Below are 14,551 nucleotides of genomic sequence, written 5' to 3'. Positions count from 1 at the left end.
TAGCGACCAGAAACTATGCGATTTTTGCGGCTGGCGGGCAAAAATAGCGCGATTTTCGCCGCTACGGGCCAAAAACCGCGCGATTTTCACCGCTAGCGGCCAAAAACCATGCGATTTTCGCAGCTGGCGGGCAAAAATCGCGATTTTCGCCGCTACCGGCCAAAAATAGCGCGATTTTCGCCGCTAGCGGCCAAAAACCGTGCGATTTTCGCCGCTGGCGGGCAAAAATCGCGATTTTCGCCGCTACCGGCCAAAAATAGCGCGATTTTCGCCGCTAGCGACCAGAAACTATGCGATTTTTGCAGCTTGCGGGCAAAAATAGTGCGATTTTCGCTGCTCCCGGCCAAAATCCGCGCGATTTTCGCCGCTAGCGCCCAAAAACCATGAGATTTTCGCAGCTGGGGGGCAAAAATCGCGATTTTCGCCGCTCCCGGCCAAAAATAGCGCGATTTTCGCCGCTAGCGGCCAAAAACCGTGCGATTTTCGCAGCTGGCGGGCAAAAATCGCGATTTTCGCCGCTACCGGCCAAAAATAGCGCGATTTTCGCCGCTAGCGGCCAAAAACCGCGCGATTTTCGCCGCTAGCGCCCAAAAACCATGCGATTTTCGAAGCTAGCGGGCAAAAATCGCGTTTTTCGCCGCTACCGGCCAAAAATAGCGCGATTTTCGCCACTAGCGGCCAGAAACTATGCGATTTTTGCGGCTGGAGGGCAGAAATAGCGCGATTTTCGCCGCTACGGGCCAAAAACCGCGCGATTTTCGCCGCTAGCGGCCAAAAACCATGCGATTTTCGCAGCTTGCGGGCAAAAATTGCGATTTTCGCCGCTACCGGCCAAAAATAGCGCGATTTTCGCCGCTAGCGGCCAAAAACCGTGCGATGTTCGCCGCTGGCGGGCAAAAATCGCGATTTTCGCCGCTACCGGCCAAAAATAGCGCGATTTTCGCCGCTAGCGACCAGAAACTATGCGATTTTTGCAGCTTGCGGGCAAAAATAGCGCGATTTTCGCTGCTGCCGGCCAAAAACCGCGCGATTTTCGCCGCTAGCGCCCAAAAACCATGCGATTTTCGCAGCTGGGGGGCAAAAATCGCGATTTTCGCCGCTCCCGGCCAAAAATAGCGCGATTTTCGCCGCTAGCGGCCAAAAACCGTGCGATTTTCGCAGCTGGCGGGCAAAACTCGCAATTTTCGCCGCTACCGGCCAAAAATCGCGCGATTTTCGCCTCTAGGGGCCAGAAACTGTGCGTTTTTGCAGCTTGCGGGCAAAATAGCGCGATTTTCGCTGCTACTGGCCAAAAACCGCGCGATTTTCGCCGCTAGAGCCCAAAAACTATGCGATTTTCGCAGCTGGCGGGCAAAAATCGCGATTTTCGCCACTACCGGCCAAAAATAGCGCGATTTTCGCTGCTGCCGGCCAAAAACCGCGCGATTTTCGTCGCTAGCGCCCAAAAACCATGCGATTTTCGCAGCTGGGGGGCAAAAATCGCGATTTTCGCCGCTCCCGGCCAAAAATAGCGCGATTTTCGCCGCTAGCGGCCAAAAACCGTGCGATTTTCGCAGCTGGCGGGCAAAACTCGCAATTTTCGCCGCTACCGGCCAAAAATCGCGCGATTTTCGCCTCTAGGGGCCAGAAACTGTGCGTTTTTGCAGCTTGCGGGCAAAATAGCGCGATTTTCGCTGCTACTGGCCAAAAACCGCGCGATTTTCGCCGCTAGAGCCCAAAAACTATGCGATTTTCGCAGCTGGCGGGCAAAAATCGCGATTTTCGCCACTACCGGCCAAAAATAGCGCGATTTTCGCCGCTAGCGGCCAAAAACCGTGCGATTTTCGCAGCTGGCGGGCAAAAATCGCGATTTTTGCCGCTAAAGGCCAAAAATAGCGCGATTTTCGCCGCTAGCGGCCAAAAACCGTGCGAATTTCGCCGCTAGTGGCCAAAAATCGCGCGATTTTCGCCTCTAGCGGCCAGAAACTATGCGATTTTTGCAGCTGGCGGGCAAAAATAGCGCGATTTTTGCCGCTACCGGCCAAAAACCGCGCGATTTTCGCCGCTAGCGGCCAAAAACCATGCGATTTTCGCAGCTTGCGGGCAAAAATCGCGATTTTCGCCGCTACCGGCCAAAAATCGTGCGAATTTCGCCGCTAGCGCCCAAAAACCATGCGATTTTCGCAGCTGGCGGGCAAAAATCGCGATTTTCGCCGCTACCGGCCAAAAATATCGCGATTTTCGCCGCTAGCGGCCAAAAACCGTTCAATTTTCGCCGCTGGCGGGCAAATATCGCGATTTTCGCCGCTACCGGCCAAAAATAGCGCGATTTTCGCCGCTACCGGCCAAAAATAGCGCGATTTTCGCCGCTACCGGCCAAAAATAGCGCGATTTTCGCCGCTACCGGCCAAAAATAGCGCGATTTTCGCCGCTAGCGGCCAAAAACCGTGCGATTTTCGCAGCTGGCGGGCAAAAATCGCGATTTTCGCCGCTACCGGCCAAAAATAGCGCGATTTTCGCCGCTAGCGGCCTGAAACTATGCGATTTTTGCAGCTGGCATGCAAAAATAGCGCGATTTTCGCCGCTACTGGCCAAAAACCGCGCGATTTTCGACACTAGCGGCCAAAAACCATGCGATTTGTGCAGCTGGCGGGCAAAAATCGCGATTTTCGCCGCTAGCGACCAGAAACTATGCGATTTTCGCCGCTAGCGGCCAAAAACTGTGCGATTTTCGCCGCTGGCGGGCAAAAATCGCGATTTTCGCCGCTACCGGCCAAAAATAGCGCGATTTTCGCCGCTAGCGACCAGAAACTATGCGATTTTTGCGGCTGGCGGGCAAAAATAGCGCAATTTTCGCCGCTACGGGCCAAAAACCGCGCGATTTTCGCCGCTACCGGCCAAAAACCATGCGATTTTCGCAGCTTGCGGGCAAAAATTGCGATTTTCGCCGCTACCGGCCAAAAATAGCGCGATTTTCGCCGCTAGCGGCCAAAAACCGTGCGATTTTCGCCGCTGGCGGGCAAAAATCGCGATTTTCGCCGCTACCGGCCAAAAATAGCGCGATTTTCGCCGCTAGCGACCAGAAACTATGCGATTTTTGCAGCTTGCGGGAAAAAATAGCGCGATTTTCGCTGCTGCCGGCCAAAAACCGCGCGATTTTCGCCGCTAGCGCCCAAAAACCATGCGATTTTCGCAGCTGGAGGGCAAAAATCGCGATTTTCGCCGCTCCCGGCCAAAAATAGCGCGATTTTCGCCGCTAGCGGCCAAAAACCGTGCGATTTTCGCAGCTGGCGGGCAAAACTCGCAATTTTCGCCGCTACCGGCCAAAAATCGCGCGATTTTCGCCTCTAGGGGCCAGAAACTGTGCGTTTTTGCAGCTTGCGGGCAAAATAGCGCGATTTTCGCTGCTACTGGCCAAAAACCGCGCGATTTTCGCCGCTAGAGCCCAAAAACTATGCGATTTTCTCAGCTGGCGGGCAAAAATCGCGATTTTCGCCACTACCGGCCAAAAATAGCGCGATTTTCGCCGCTAGCGGCCAAAAACCGTGCGAATTTCGCCGCTAGTGGCCAAAAATCGCGCGATTTTCGCCTCTAGCGGCCAGAAACTATGCGATTTTTTCAGCTGGCGGGCAAAAATAGCGCGATTTTTGCCGCTACCGGCCAAAAACTGCGCGATTTTCGCCGCTAGCGGCCAAAAACCATGCGATTTTCGCAGCTGGCGGGCAAAAATCGCGATTTTCGCCGCTAGCGACCAAAAACCGTGCGATTTTCGCTGCTGGCGGGCAAAATTCGCGATTTTCGCCGCTACCGGCCAAAAATAGCGCGATTTTCGCCGCTAACGGCCAAAAACCATACGATTTTCGCAGCTTGCGGGCAAAAATCGCGATTTTCGCCGCTACCGGCCAAAAATCGTGCGAATTTCGCCGCTAGCGCCCAAAAACCATGCGATTTTCGCAGCTGGCGGGCAAAAATCGCGATTTTCGCCGCTACCGGCCAAAAATCGTGCGAATTTCGCCGCTAGCGCCCAAAAACCATGCGATTTTCGCAGCTGGCGGGCAAAAATCGCGATTTTCGCCGCTACCGGCCAAAAATAGCACGATTTTCGCCGCTAGCGGCCAAAAACCTTGCGAATTTCGCCGCTAGCGTCGAAAAATTGTGCGATTGTCGCCGCTAGCGGCCAGAAACTGCGATTTTTGCAGCTGGCGGGTAAAAATCGCGCGAATTTCGCCGCTACCTGCCAAAAACCGCGCGATTTTCGCCGCTAGCAGCTAAAAACCATGCGATTTTCGCAGCTTGCGGGCAAAAATCGCGATTTTCGCCGCTACCGGCCAAAAATAGCGCGATTTTTGCCGCTAGCGAACAAAAACCGTGCGATTTTCGCCGCTACCGGCCAAAAATAGCGCGATTTTCGCCGCTAGCGGCCAGAAACTATGCGATTTTTGCAGCTTGCGGGCAAAAATAGCGCGATTTTCGCTGCTACCGGCCAAAAACCGGGCGATTTTCGCCGCTAGCGGCCAAAAACCTTGCGATTTTCGCCGCAGGCGGGCAAAATCGCGATTTTCGCCGCTACCAGCCAAAAATAGCGCGATTTTCGCCGCTAGCGGCCAAAAACCGTGCGGTTTTCGCCGCTGGCGGGCAAAAATCGCGATTTTCCCCGCTACCGGCCAAAAATAGCGCGATTTTCGCCGCTAGCGACCAGAAACTATACGATTTTTGCAGCTGGCGGCCAAAAATAGCGCGATTTTCGCCGCTACCGGCCAAAAATAGCGCGATTTTCGCCGCTGGCGGGCAAAAACCGTGCGATTTTCGCCGCTGGCGGGCAAAAATTGGAACCAAAGTTCCTGAAACGACACTGGATGATGTTAAATATTTGCTTTCAACTGACTTAGATATTACTCGTTAATGACAAATTAATGGCTATGGGGTCCACTACCAACTGTAGGATGGGTATAAGAGCCCACAGGATGGCAATGAGGTCCAGTACTGCCCACAGGATGGGTATTGGGTCCAATACCGCCTTGAGTATGAGTATGGGGTCCATTGTCGCTCAGAGGATGGGTATGGAGTCCACTAACGATTAGATGATTGGTATGGGGCCCGCAACCACCCACTAGGTGTGGTATGGGGTTCACTACCAACTATAGGATGGATATGGGGCCCAAGGGGCCCAAGACCGCCCAGAGGATGGGTATGTGGTCCACTACCGCCCACAGGATGAGTTTGGGGTCTACTACCGCCCACATGATGGGAATGGGGTCAACTACAGCTCACGGGTTGGGGTTCACTACCACCCACAGGATGAGTATGGGGTCCACACACCACCCATAGGATGGGTATTGGGGTCCACTACCGCCCACAGGGTGGTCTGGGTGGTTTTATTATAGTTTTCCGGTTTGTCCAACTCAATAATGCCAATTTATACTTTCTAATTTCATTGTACGTGAGTACATATACTATGATCCTCATTGTTACTATAAGTACTGGACTACCAAAACAGGAGGATGGACTGGTCAGTGCCACACTGGTGCTGCCAGTAGTGCAGCTGTCAAATCAAACACATTCATTTGTGATTTATCATTTAGTAATAATAAATAAATAAATAAATAAATAAATAAATAAATAAATAAATAAATAAATAAATGTTTATTCAGGTAAGGTACATACATACAAGAGATTTTACAAAAATTGATAGATTTATAGATAGAGCTAGTACATACAATGCCTAAAGCCACTATTACGCAAAGCGTTTCGGGCATTTATAATAAAGATCTTGATGGGGTAAATAGTAATACCAATAAATTTGCAGATAACATAAAGATAAGACACACAGTAAATTTATAAGAGGATTTTACTGTATTGAAGAGAGATTGATTGATTTTTATTTGTAACTGATTCATACACATCATTACAGTCATAACTGGATTGAACAGTTGAACAGGTGTATAACAGTACAAAATCTTTAGCTTGCAATTAGTTGTAAGAATTATATAAGCAAAACATATTGCATGAAATTACAATGATGACTCACATAAGCTATATATATATATACAGTAACATTAAAGTGATTTGCATAGTCTATGAATAACACAGAACATAATTGTAATATACATAATGATGAGAAAACAATTTTTAAAATTCAAAATGATTTAAACTGACAAATATATAGACTGGATAAATCAAATTTTGATATTAGAGCTTTGCTCTATGAATCGAAGTTATATATCGAGAAGTGTAAGCCAACTTCTCAGTGTATATTCATTAAGTTTACTTTTGTTATGAATCATGTTGAAGACTAAAGTATGCTTGCTGATTGGTTAATAAGCTGACCAACGTTTCTGGACAGAGAAAAAACTGCAACAGAAGCTAAACTACATGACAAGATGAAGGATGAAATGTTCCTCTCAAAAGTTGCTTATCTTATCTTACAGATGGAAATTCCCTGAATTTGTCCCTGTAGGGAAACATGGCTAGCGTTTCTAGCAAGCTAAGACAAAGTTGCTGGTTTCCATCGAAATATCAAAACATCAATTGTAAATAATATAACGTACAAAACAAGTTTTACCATATGAGTCAGTAGCCCCTTTGTATGGCTACTGACTCATATGTATTACCCAGCATGACAAAACTAACAAGGCAGGTAAATTAATATGCATGTAACAATTATGTAATCAGTCTTAATCTAGGTATCCAAAAATTTTTAAAGGTGCACTACTTGAAGAAGCAAGTAAAGATTAACATATGGAACTGCCTACTCGCCAAAGCGGTGAATGGCAAAACTGTTAACTTTTAAGGTACAGCTGGAAGAGATCAAGGCAAATGGGGGTACCTTCGACAAGTTGCCAGCTTCCTGTCCTCGTCGAGGCCACTAGTGTTAGTGGCTCTTAGGTAAACTCGGGAAACTATAGAGTTGAAAACTATACATTTGCCTAGCAAAAAGCATTCAGTAGGGGTATAATAATTGCCAAAATTAGGCTGGAATATCATTACTGCATTTATAAAAAAATTATTGTCCACTGCTGGCAGCTAGTCTTTTGTGCTCTCCATACTCATCCTGCACAAGCTTATTACAGAGGGCCCAAAAGGTTTTAGACCTCAACAAATATTTTACTTTATCTTTTGCAGTTTAACTGCACATGGGTTCAAGCACCTTTCTTCCAGGGGTTTCAAGCACCTTATTTCCATGGATCTAAGCTCCCCCCCCCTTTCTAACATGGGTTGAGCACCTTGCTTCCTTGAGTGAGTAAGCTTCTTGTACTGCTCTCCATCATTTATAGAGCTGAGCAAGCATAATACAGTGCATCTTAAATGCTGTATATAAATTCATTGATATCTTTCCATTACTTAACCATCAAAAAATCCTGATCTCCACATACATTATCCGATTGTAGTGAAGACAGCAAATCTTACCCTTTTATTCGTTTTGAGTTGGGGGGGGGGGGAGATAAAGTACATGACCGTGTTGGTATAGAAGTCCTTTAGGTTTCAAGGGTAACCACAAATTAAGACTACAGTATTTGATAGGGTAATCATAAGAATTATTTATTGGTCATAAAAAATTATATATTGGCAATAATAATAAATATAAATATATGGGGTAAAGATTACAATACCAGAAGAACTCTTATTGAAAATGTGATACATTTACTGAAGTGATCAAGAGATTGTCATACACAATATAAAACATTATAAATACTTACATTTTTGGTTTCCATCCACAGTACTGTATATGAACAATTAAAGAATATATCAACTAACAGTAGAATGTATAAACTAAAAATTCCCATGAACTATATAAATACAACTTTTCAAGTTTTTGGGTGCAAGATATTACATTCCCAAAATGAACCATTATATTCTGATGCTAACTTTCCCTGTCATCCACCATAAATGTGTTGTTTCAACACTTTTTTTTTACTCGAACAAATGCATGACATGGTTTCTACAATATTTCTAAGTAAGACAGCAAACTTAATTGTACATTTTTTTTACATGCATAATTCTTATTGGTAAGCATGATGCTTAAATTTAATCATCGACAATTATGATAAGGAAAGAGTTTCACACTGGTGAAATGACAACTCCATCCAATTTCTTCCAGACAATACACATTCAGCTAACACGAATGAATATGTTTTAAATGCTTTACAGTGGTACAGCAAATCTAGGATTTCAGAAGAGGCTTTGTTTTAACATGCCCTCCTCCTCCTCTTTGTCAATTGTATTGGACTTTGACAACATTTATCCAACTTTTAACATGACATACAAGTATTAATCATACCCCTCCCATGAATTGAGACAAATATAAATATTGTTAACCAAACCACACACTAGAAAATGAAGAGACGACGACGTTTCACGATTGACTTGATAATGGTCCAGGACGGACCGAAACATCGTCGTCTCTTCACTTTCTAGTGTGTGGTCTGGCCAACATTTTTCAGCCATGTTATTGTCACTCCTCATCTGCATAAATATTGTTATTTTGTATACAATAACATGGTTTGAGAGAAGGGAAAACTAAAGAGATAAAAATAGTCTAGGTGGGCATAATTAAAACTTACATAATACTAGAATATCTAATACAGTATCCTGTTCTTTTGAATAATTGTATTAGGCTAAGGAACTTTTTTTCACTCTTATAACAAACCAGCGAATGCATATGTTTGGATAATGAGCTCGGCAGCACTTATTAAATTTATAAAAGCTTATTGAATGTTTTTTATTCTTATTTTTAGCACTAACACTGATCAAATTAAATAATTCCCCTTCATGTATTTATCAATGCACACGGACACATACACTAAACACACGCACACAAACACATCCTGCAGTAAATTTTATGCAAAAAGTTTACTTAAAAAAAATACTAAACCTAGATGTGGTCTTAAAATCAAGCTCTTAGCATTTAAACTGCTAATGACATTCAAAAGTTTCTATTCAATATTTGTTAATGACTTGACAAAGAGCCCATACCATTCTTATTTTACACCAAGTCCAGCATAAAGTATAGGCAATCCTTATATAATGTAGTTTTATGTTCTTGACAGTGGGTATGATAAGGGTGTGTGAATGACGAGAGATCTGATGGGTGTTAGGAGGGAGCCAAATCATGGTTGTCTGCTAGAGTGGACAGGTGAACATGCCATGAGTGTGTTTATATAATAATAATGCAGGCATTTTAAATTATTAGTCAGTAAATAAAAACCATTATATGGCAAAAATGCTCTGTATAAATTTGTGTCGTATAATGGTCCACTGTATAGATGAGATTCAGTATGCCCCAAGGCTTCTTGAATAAAGCAACTGTGTTGTCTGACAAGGTAACTGAATTCTAACATGTGAAATACCTATAATGTTAATGTAATGGCTATATATATAGTACTGTACATAATAATTTTGACTTGCTACTGTTATATTACAAAGACAACAATATAAAAATTCTCTTTGTATACATTTTCTATTGCTTCTAATTCAAAAAGATTGTGTTTTACAAAATATTTTCTGTACATTTTGTAATACTGTACAACTGAATATGTTGGATATTGTTGTTTATGCTTGTAATATTAAGTTTTAATGATATACTGTACTATAGAGCAAAACAACATGCACGATAAACATTACTAATGAACACTTATGTGTCGCAAAAGTAATGTGTGCACTTTTGTCATAAATATACAACATTATCAGATAAAAACTGAACCTGCATAATATCTTCTGAATATTTTACCATGAAAAATCAAACTTGAATATTTCAATGAGTAATGTCAATATTTTAATAGAAGTATGAAACATGAAGATTATTATTTTTTATTTATATATACAAAAGTTCTTACATTCTTGTACAGCCAGTAGTTGGTAGTGGCTGTCTATAAATATCAGTACGTATTTATAATTTAACATTCAGTTTTACAAGGGAAAATAGCATTTTGTGTTTAGCCTTTATATATAAATAGGAAAACAAAGACCTGAGAAAAGATAATCGATGACAGTGGTGTGTGAAGAATTTAGATAATTTACTGTATATATATATATAAACAAGAAAACTGGAATGACTGGATGAACTTGCTGCACACATGAATGTACAAGATTCTGATTACGAGTTATGCTAATAATTATTTTTCAACAGGAAAGGGACTCAAAATCACTCACCTCATGACGATCTCTAGGAATGGAAGGGCCAATAACAATGAAACAAAGTACAGTAGTAGAAAGAGGAAGTAGAAAAACCCACTGACATGGATCAGAAGAGAGCCTATGACGACCAAACCACACACCAGAGAATGAAGAAACGACAATGTTTCAGTCTGTCCTGGACCACTATCAAGTCGTATGTATTTGACGGATCGAAATGTCATCATTTCTCCGTTTTCTGGCGTGTGGCTTGGTCATCATATCTTCAGCCACGTTATTGTGACTCATCGTCTGCAGAAGAGAGGTTAATTTCTTGTTTAAAGTTATTGGAAAATTTCATGTTTGGTAAGAAAAATAAGGATTAAGTAGTTAAAACACTGGTTTAGCTTTGCACAAAGAGACCAATTTGATGATTTGAGTTCAAAAAAATCTGTTATGCATAACAAATTTAGAATGAAGTATTTCCTATTGATGATGCTTCCCAGTGAGTAATTATGATGGTTGTAGAAATCAAAGAAAATATGGCAACTCAACACATATAAATACAAAGTTGTTTTCTTATGTACTAAATTTACCATTTGGGACAGGAAATAAATTGAAAGATCTTATATACAGTACCGAGAATGACTACCCCCCTCAACTGTTAAAACTATACTGTACAGATAATTCTTACAAGCAGTGTAAAAAGCATAAGAGAGGACATAGTAATCACCTCAAACTGTATTTTCACTATACATATATTCATAACAATTTAGGTACATATACAATAAAAAGTAGAAAGTAAAAATTTGGAGAGAACTACACTGGAAGAGCTTTGGAGACTGTAGTTTTTACCATGGAAGAGCATATGCTGGAGAAAAACTTGAGCCCAGTCTGTCCTCCAGGTATATTACTGACAACAAAACACAGTAGTGCCACCAGTTGTATGATAGCAGCTATGGAGGTAAAAAGTGTTGACTGCAAACTGAGTGCAAAGTAGAGTGTTGCAAACAATGAGATAAAGTAAACAGATGTAAACATCAGTCGTTCTGAAGAAAACAGATGTTTTAGGTGATTTATTGGACCCCAAAGGAAAGAGAAACTGAAAAGATAAAAAAAGGAAAACAATTTACTATCTGAACTCTGAACAAACATCCAGAAGTTCACATAAACTATTCATACAATTAAATGAAATTCTTGACTTTAATCTATTCTCTTCTTCCACTAATGATCTCGAGGTTAAATTTAAATGTAAAAATTACAATGAATTTCCAGAGTCTGGTGACTTCAATGAGGATATTTCTGAAACCTGGTTACTCACAAGGGTCTGATAAGTAATTTTTTTTAACATATAGAGTATATGTAACAGAACTACAGATAATTGTTTACCATCTCTCCAGTGTGAATGGTTATCATGTTAACATTACACTTGTCCTTCCATTTAATGTCAGGATTTTATCAAGTTTTCTTTACTGGCACTCTCCACATCCCACCCTTTATTCTTTCCAAAGACAGCCAATATATTCATCTTTTGCCATAACAACCCACATAATGCCAATTGTTAACAATTGTGTGTTTTGTAATACTTGTACATCCTCCAAGCTAAACAGACCATGCCTATGTACGGTACTGTATAAGAAAATTCTTCAGCAGTTATTACTCAAGTTTAATAAAAGAAATTGCATAATTACATATTATCATACAAAAGAATTACCTTAAAACAGAGAACAAGCTGCCTAATGTGAAGAGCAGGGCAAACTTGCGAGCCTTGAATACCAGGAGTGGAAAATACATTGCTGCCAGTGAGAAGCAAATTAAGCCCATCACTACACAGCCCAAGAAGCCTAAAATCCTCTGTTTTCTGCCCTGAAATGCACATATCCAAATATTAATAGTAAGCTGTTCATTAATTGTCCATCATTATTATTACCCTGTACATTTCTTCCACATTACACATTGAAGCAGCATGTAAGAACAATATATATCAAAAGAAGGCACCAGGCCGGGGAGACTATGCAGCACCATCAGTGCCACAGGATATTGAAAAGGCAATAAATATCCCTGAGGATGCCATTACAAGAACAAAAGCACGTAAGGTGAGCATTATCAAAGGTATTCAATTCATTAACGACTTGAATGAGAGAGAAATGACCGAGAGACATTAGGGAAGCATGGCACGCGAATGTCCTGAAAGTCAGGACATTCTACTTTAAGTAAAAAGTAGAACAACCCACCATAAATACTCACATAACAGAACTATTCACTCGACCCACCATGAGAGTGAGAGCAAGACTGAAACATGAAAGTGCCAGCGATGATGTCACTACCCAAAACGCTATGCCCACTATGGTCACCCAAGTTTTTATCACCTTACATATTTTTATATGTAAAGTTTATTGACCCATCACCTCACTTTATTAAAAGCTACAGTATCAATAAAATAATTTTAATGTATAAATTATTCAAAATACAGAAAAAGCTCGCTGTTTCAGCCGTCAGTAACCTAAACCTCTGGGTAATTTCCGCTACAATTGGGTCCGAGTTTTAGTTAACTTAATTCTAACAGAAATCCGAATCACTGGGCTTTGATGTTAGGCTACTGAATGACATATAGCAGCCTTTGTTTATATCACACAATTATATTAAAACAAATGTATTAATAACATCAGGGACCCTAACCTGTCTATAACTGTCCTCCTACAGTCACTGCAAAAGTTTTGCGAGGCTAGCCCCAAGCATTTGGATAGATACTAAATTTTGTTGAGAGACAATCTTGTTTATATACATATTTATTTATATATATGCAAGAAGGTACATTGGGTTTATGAGAGTACATAACCCTGATTTTTTACATTCTTGTAAAGCATAGCATTTCAGGCAAAATATTGCTATAGCTTAGGCTTCAGGCAGAATATTGCTATATTGCTTAGGCTTGCATCGAGGTGCTCCCCCAAGGCCGAGCTACTGACCCTACAGCAGATGCATCCCAGACACCAAGTTGACTAACTCCTGGGGTACCTATTTACTGTTAGATGAACAGAGGCAATTAGGAAACTTGCCCAACATTTCTGTCATGCCCGGAATTCCCAATTGAGTCACGTACTCTCAATCACGTATGTATGACAGAGTCGTGTATGGTCAGAACAGGTAGTACGAGTACTACCAAACCTAACATAACCCAGTCTAACCCATGTTATATGCAGTTTTCACCATTAGAACATGAGCTTTAGGGCTAAAGTAATATTCGCGAGAAAGCACTAAGCCAGTATACCTTGAGGTGGTTACTTTGAGGTACTTTGAGGTGATTTCGGGGCTTAGCGACCCAGCGGCCTGGTCGACCAGGCCTCCTCTATGGTCTATTATGATTAAACACCTGTGAACGATATGACAGTATGCGAGAGCCCTGTGTAACGAGTACCCTGTGTAACGAGCACCCTGTGTAACGAGTACCCTGTGTAACGAGCACCAAGCTTACCAGACTGGGCAGACAAGGGTCCGACTGTGCTGACGAAGACCACGAAGAAGCCGACCCCGTCTCCTCGTCTTGGCTCCCCGCAGTGCCATTTCGTGTGAACCAGGAGCTCAACTTGGGGATCTTGATGTCGGTGATGGTGGTCGGCAGTAGCGGCACCTTGGAGTCCGATTTGGCATCACTCCGAGACAGATATTCCTGCAGCTCTCTGTTCAAGTCTGTCATTTTTGTTTACAAGTCTACGTCACCAGCGACGACTGTGCCATCTGTAGGTGGCTCTACACACGACCGTCCCGTCATAGAGCTCTCTACTCTAGGTCAGCTTGCGGGGGGGGGGGGGTGTTGAGCTCATTTTTGTAACTCAAATTCATCAATTTTGTAACTAGTTCATCAAGATTGTAACTTGTTTAGCTAAATGAATTGTGGGGTTCAGTCCCTGAGTCCATTATGTGCCTCTGTAACCCTTTCCACTACCGCCCACAAGATGGGTATGGGGTGCATAATAAATGAACTAAACTAACTGTATATTATATATACGCACTAGAAGGTACATTCGGGTTTGTGGGAGTACATAGCATTGGTATGTACCGCAAGATAACGTAAGATTTTAAGGGATGACAAATGTTAATCTCCTTGTTTAAGAAGCTGTTCACTTGAGACGGTTAAGCAAGTCCCAGCTGTGTCTGGCAACAAGTGACAGAATAAACAACCCAGCCGGGTTTTCTTCCTATTGGGGAGTGTTGTACATGCTGCTATGGCGGTGTGTCCACTCACAGGATGAGTGGCGCTGCCCAATAAACTCGCCCCTTGGGGCAAAATTAAAACAATTAAATGCCCCAGGCAATGGTATAATAGGTAATGCTATATTTTCTAAGAAGACGTCTGCATTTTCGAGTACATTTTTGGATAGGGTGATTGATACTCTTGGGTAAATTGTTTATTTATAATGAATATAAATAAATTATACACCGTAAAATATATAAAATATTA

General features: G+C 42.3%; 1 protein-coding gene across 1 annotated transcript; it reads right to left on the bottom strand.

Annotated features, from left to right (window-relative positions):
• Positions 1–5,844: 5,844 nt before the first annotated feature.
• On the bottom strand, positions 5,845–13,855 carry LOC123762332 (uncharacterized). Its single transcript, XM_045748803.2, has 3 exons — positions 13,565–13,855; positions 11,804–11,955; positions 5,845–11,191 (listed from the first exon to the last, which is right to left on the bottom strand). The coding sequence occupies exons 1-3, from the start codon at positions 13,784–13,786 to the stop codon at positions 10,909–10,911; spliced, it is 657 nt and encodes a 218-aa protein (XP_045604759.1). The 5' UTR covers positions 13,787–13,855; the 3' UTR covers positions 5,845–10,908.
• Positions 13,856–14,551: the final 696 nt, after the last annotated feature.

This window comes from Procambarus clarkii, chromosome 2 (assembly GCF_040958095.1).
Source record: "Procambarus clarkii isolate CNS0578487 chromosome 2, FALCON_Pclarkii_2.0, whole genome shotgun sequence".
In the NCBI taxonomy this organism is placed as follows: Eukaryota; Metazoa; Arthropoda; class Malacostraca; order Decapoda; family Cambaridae; genus Procambarus; species Procambarus clarkii.
This window is presented reverse-complemented; position numbering and strand designations above follow the sequence as displayed.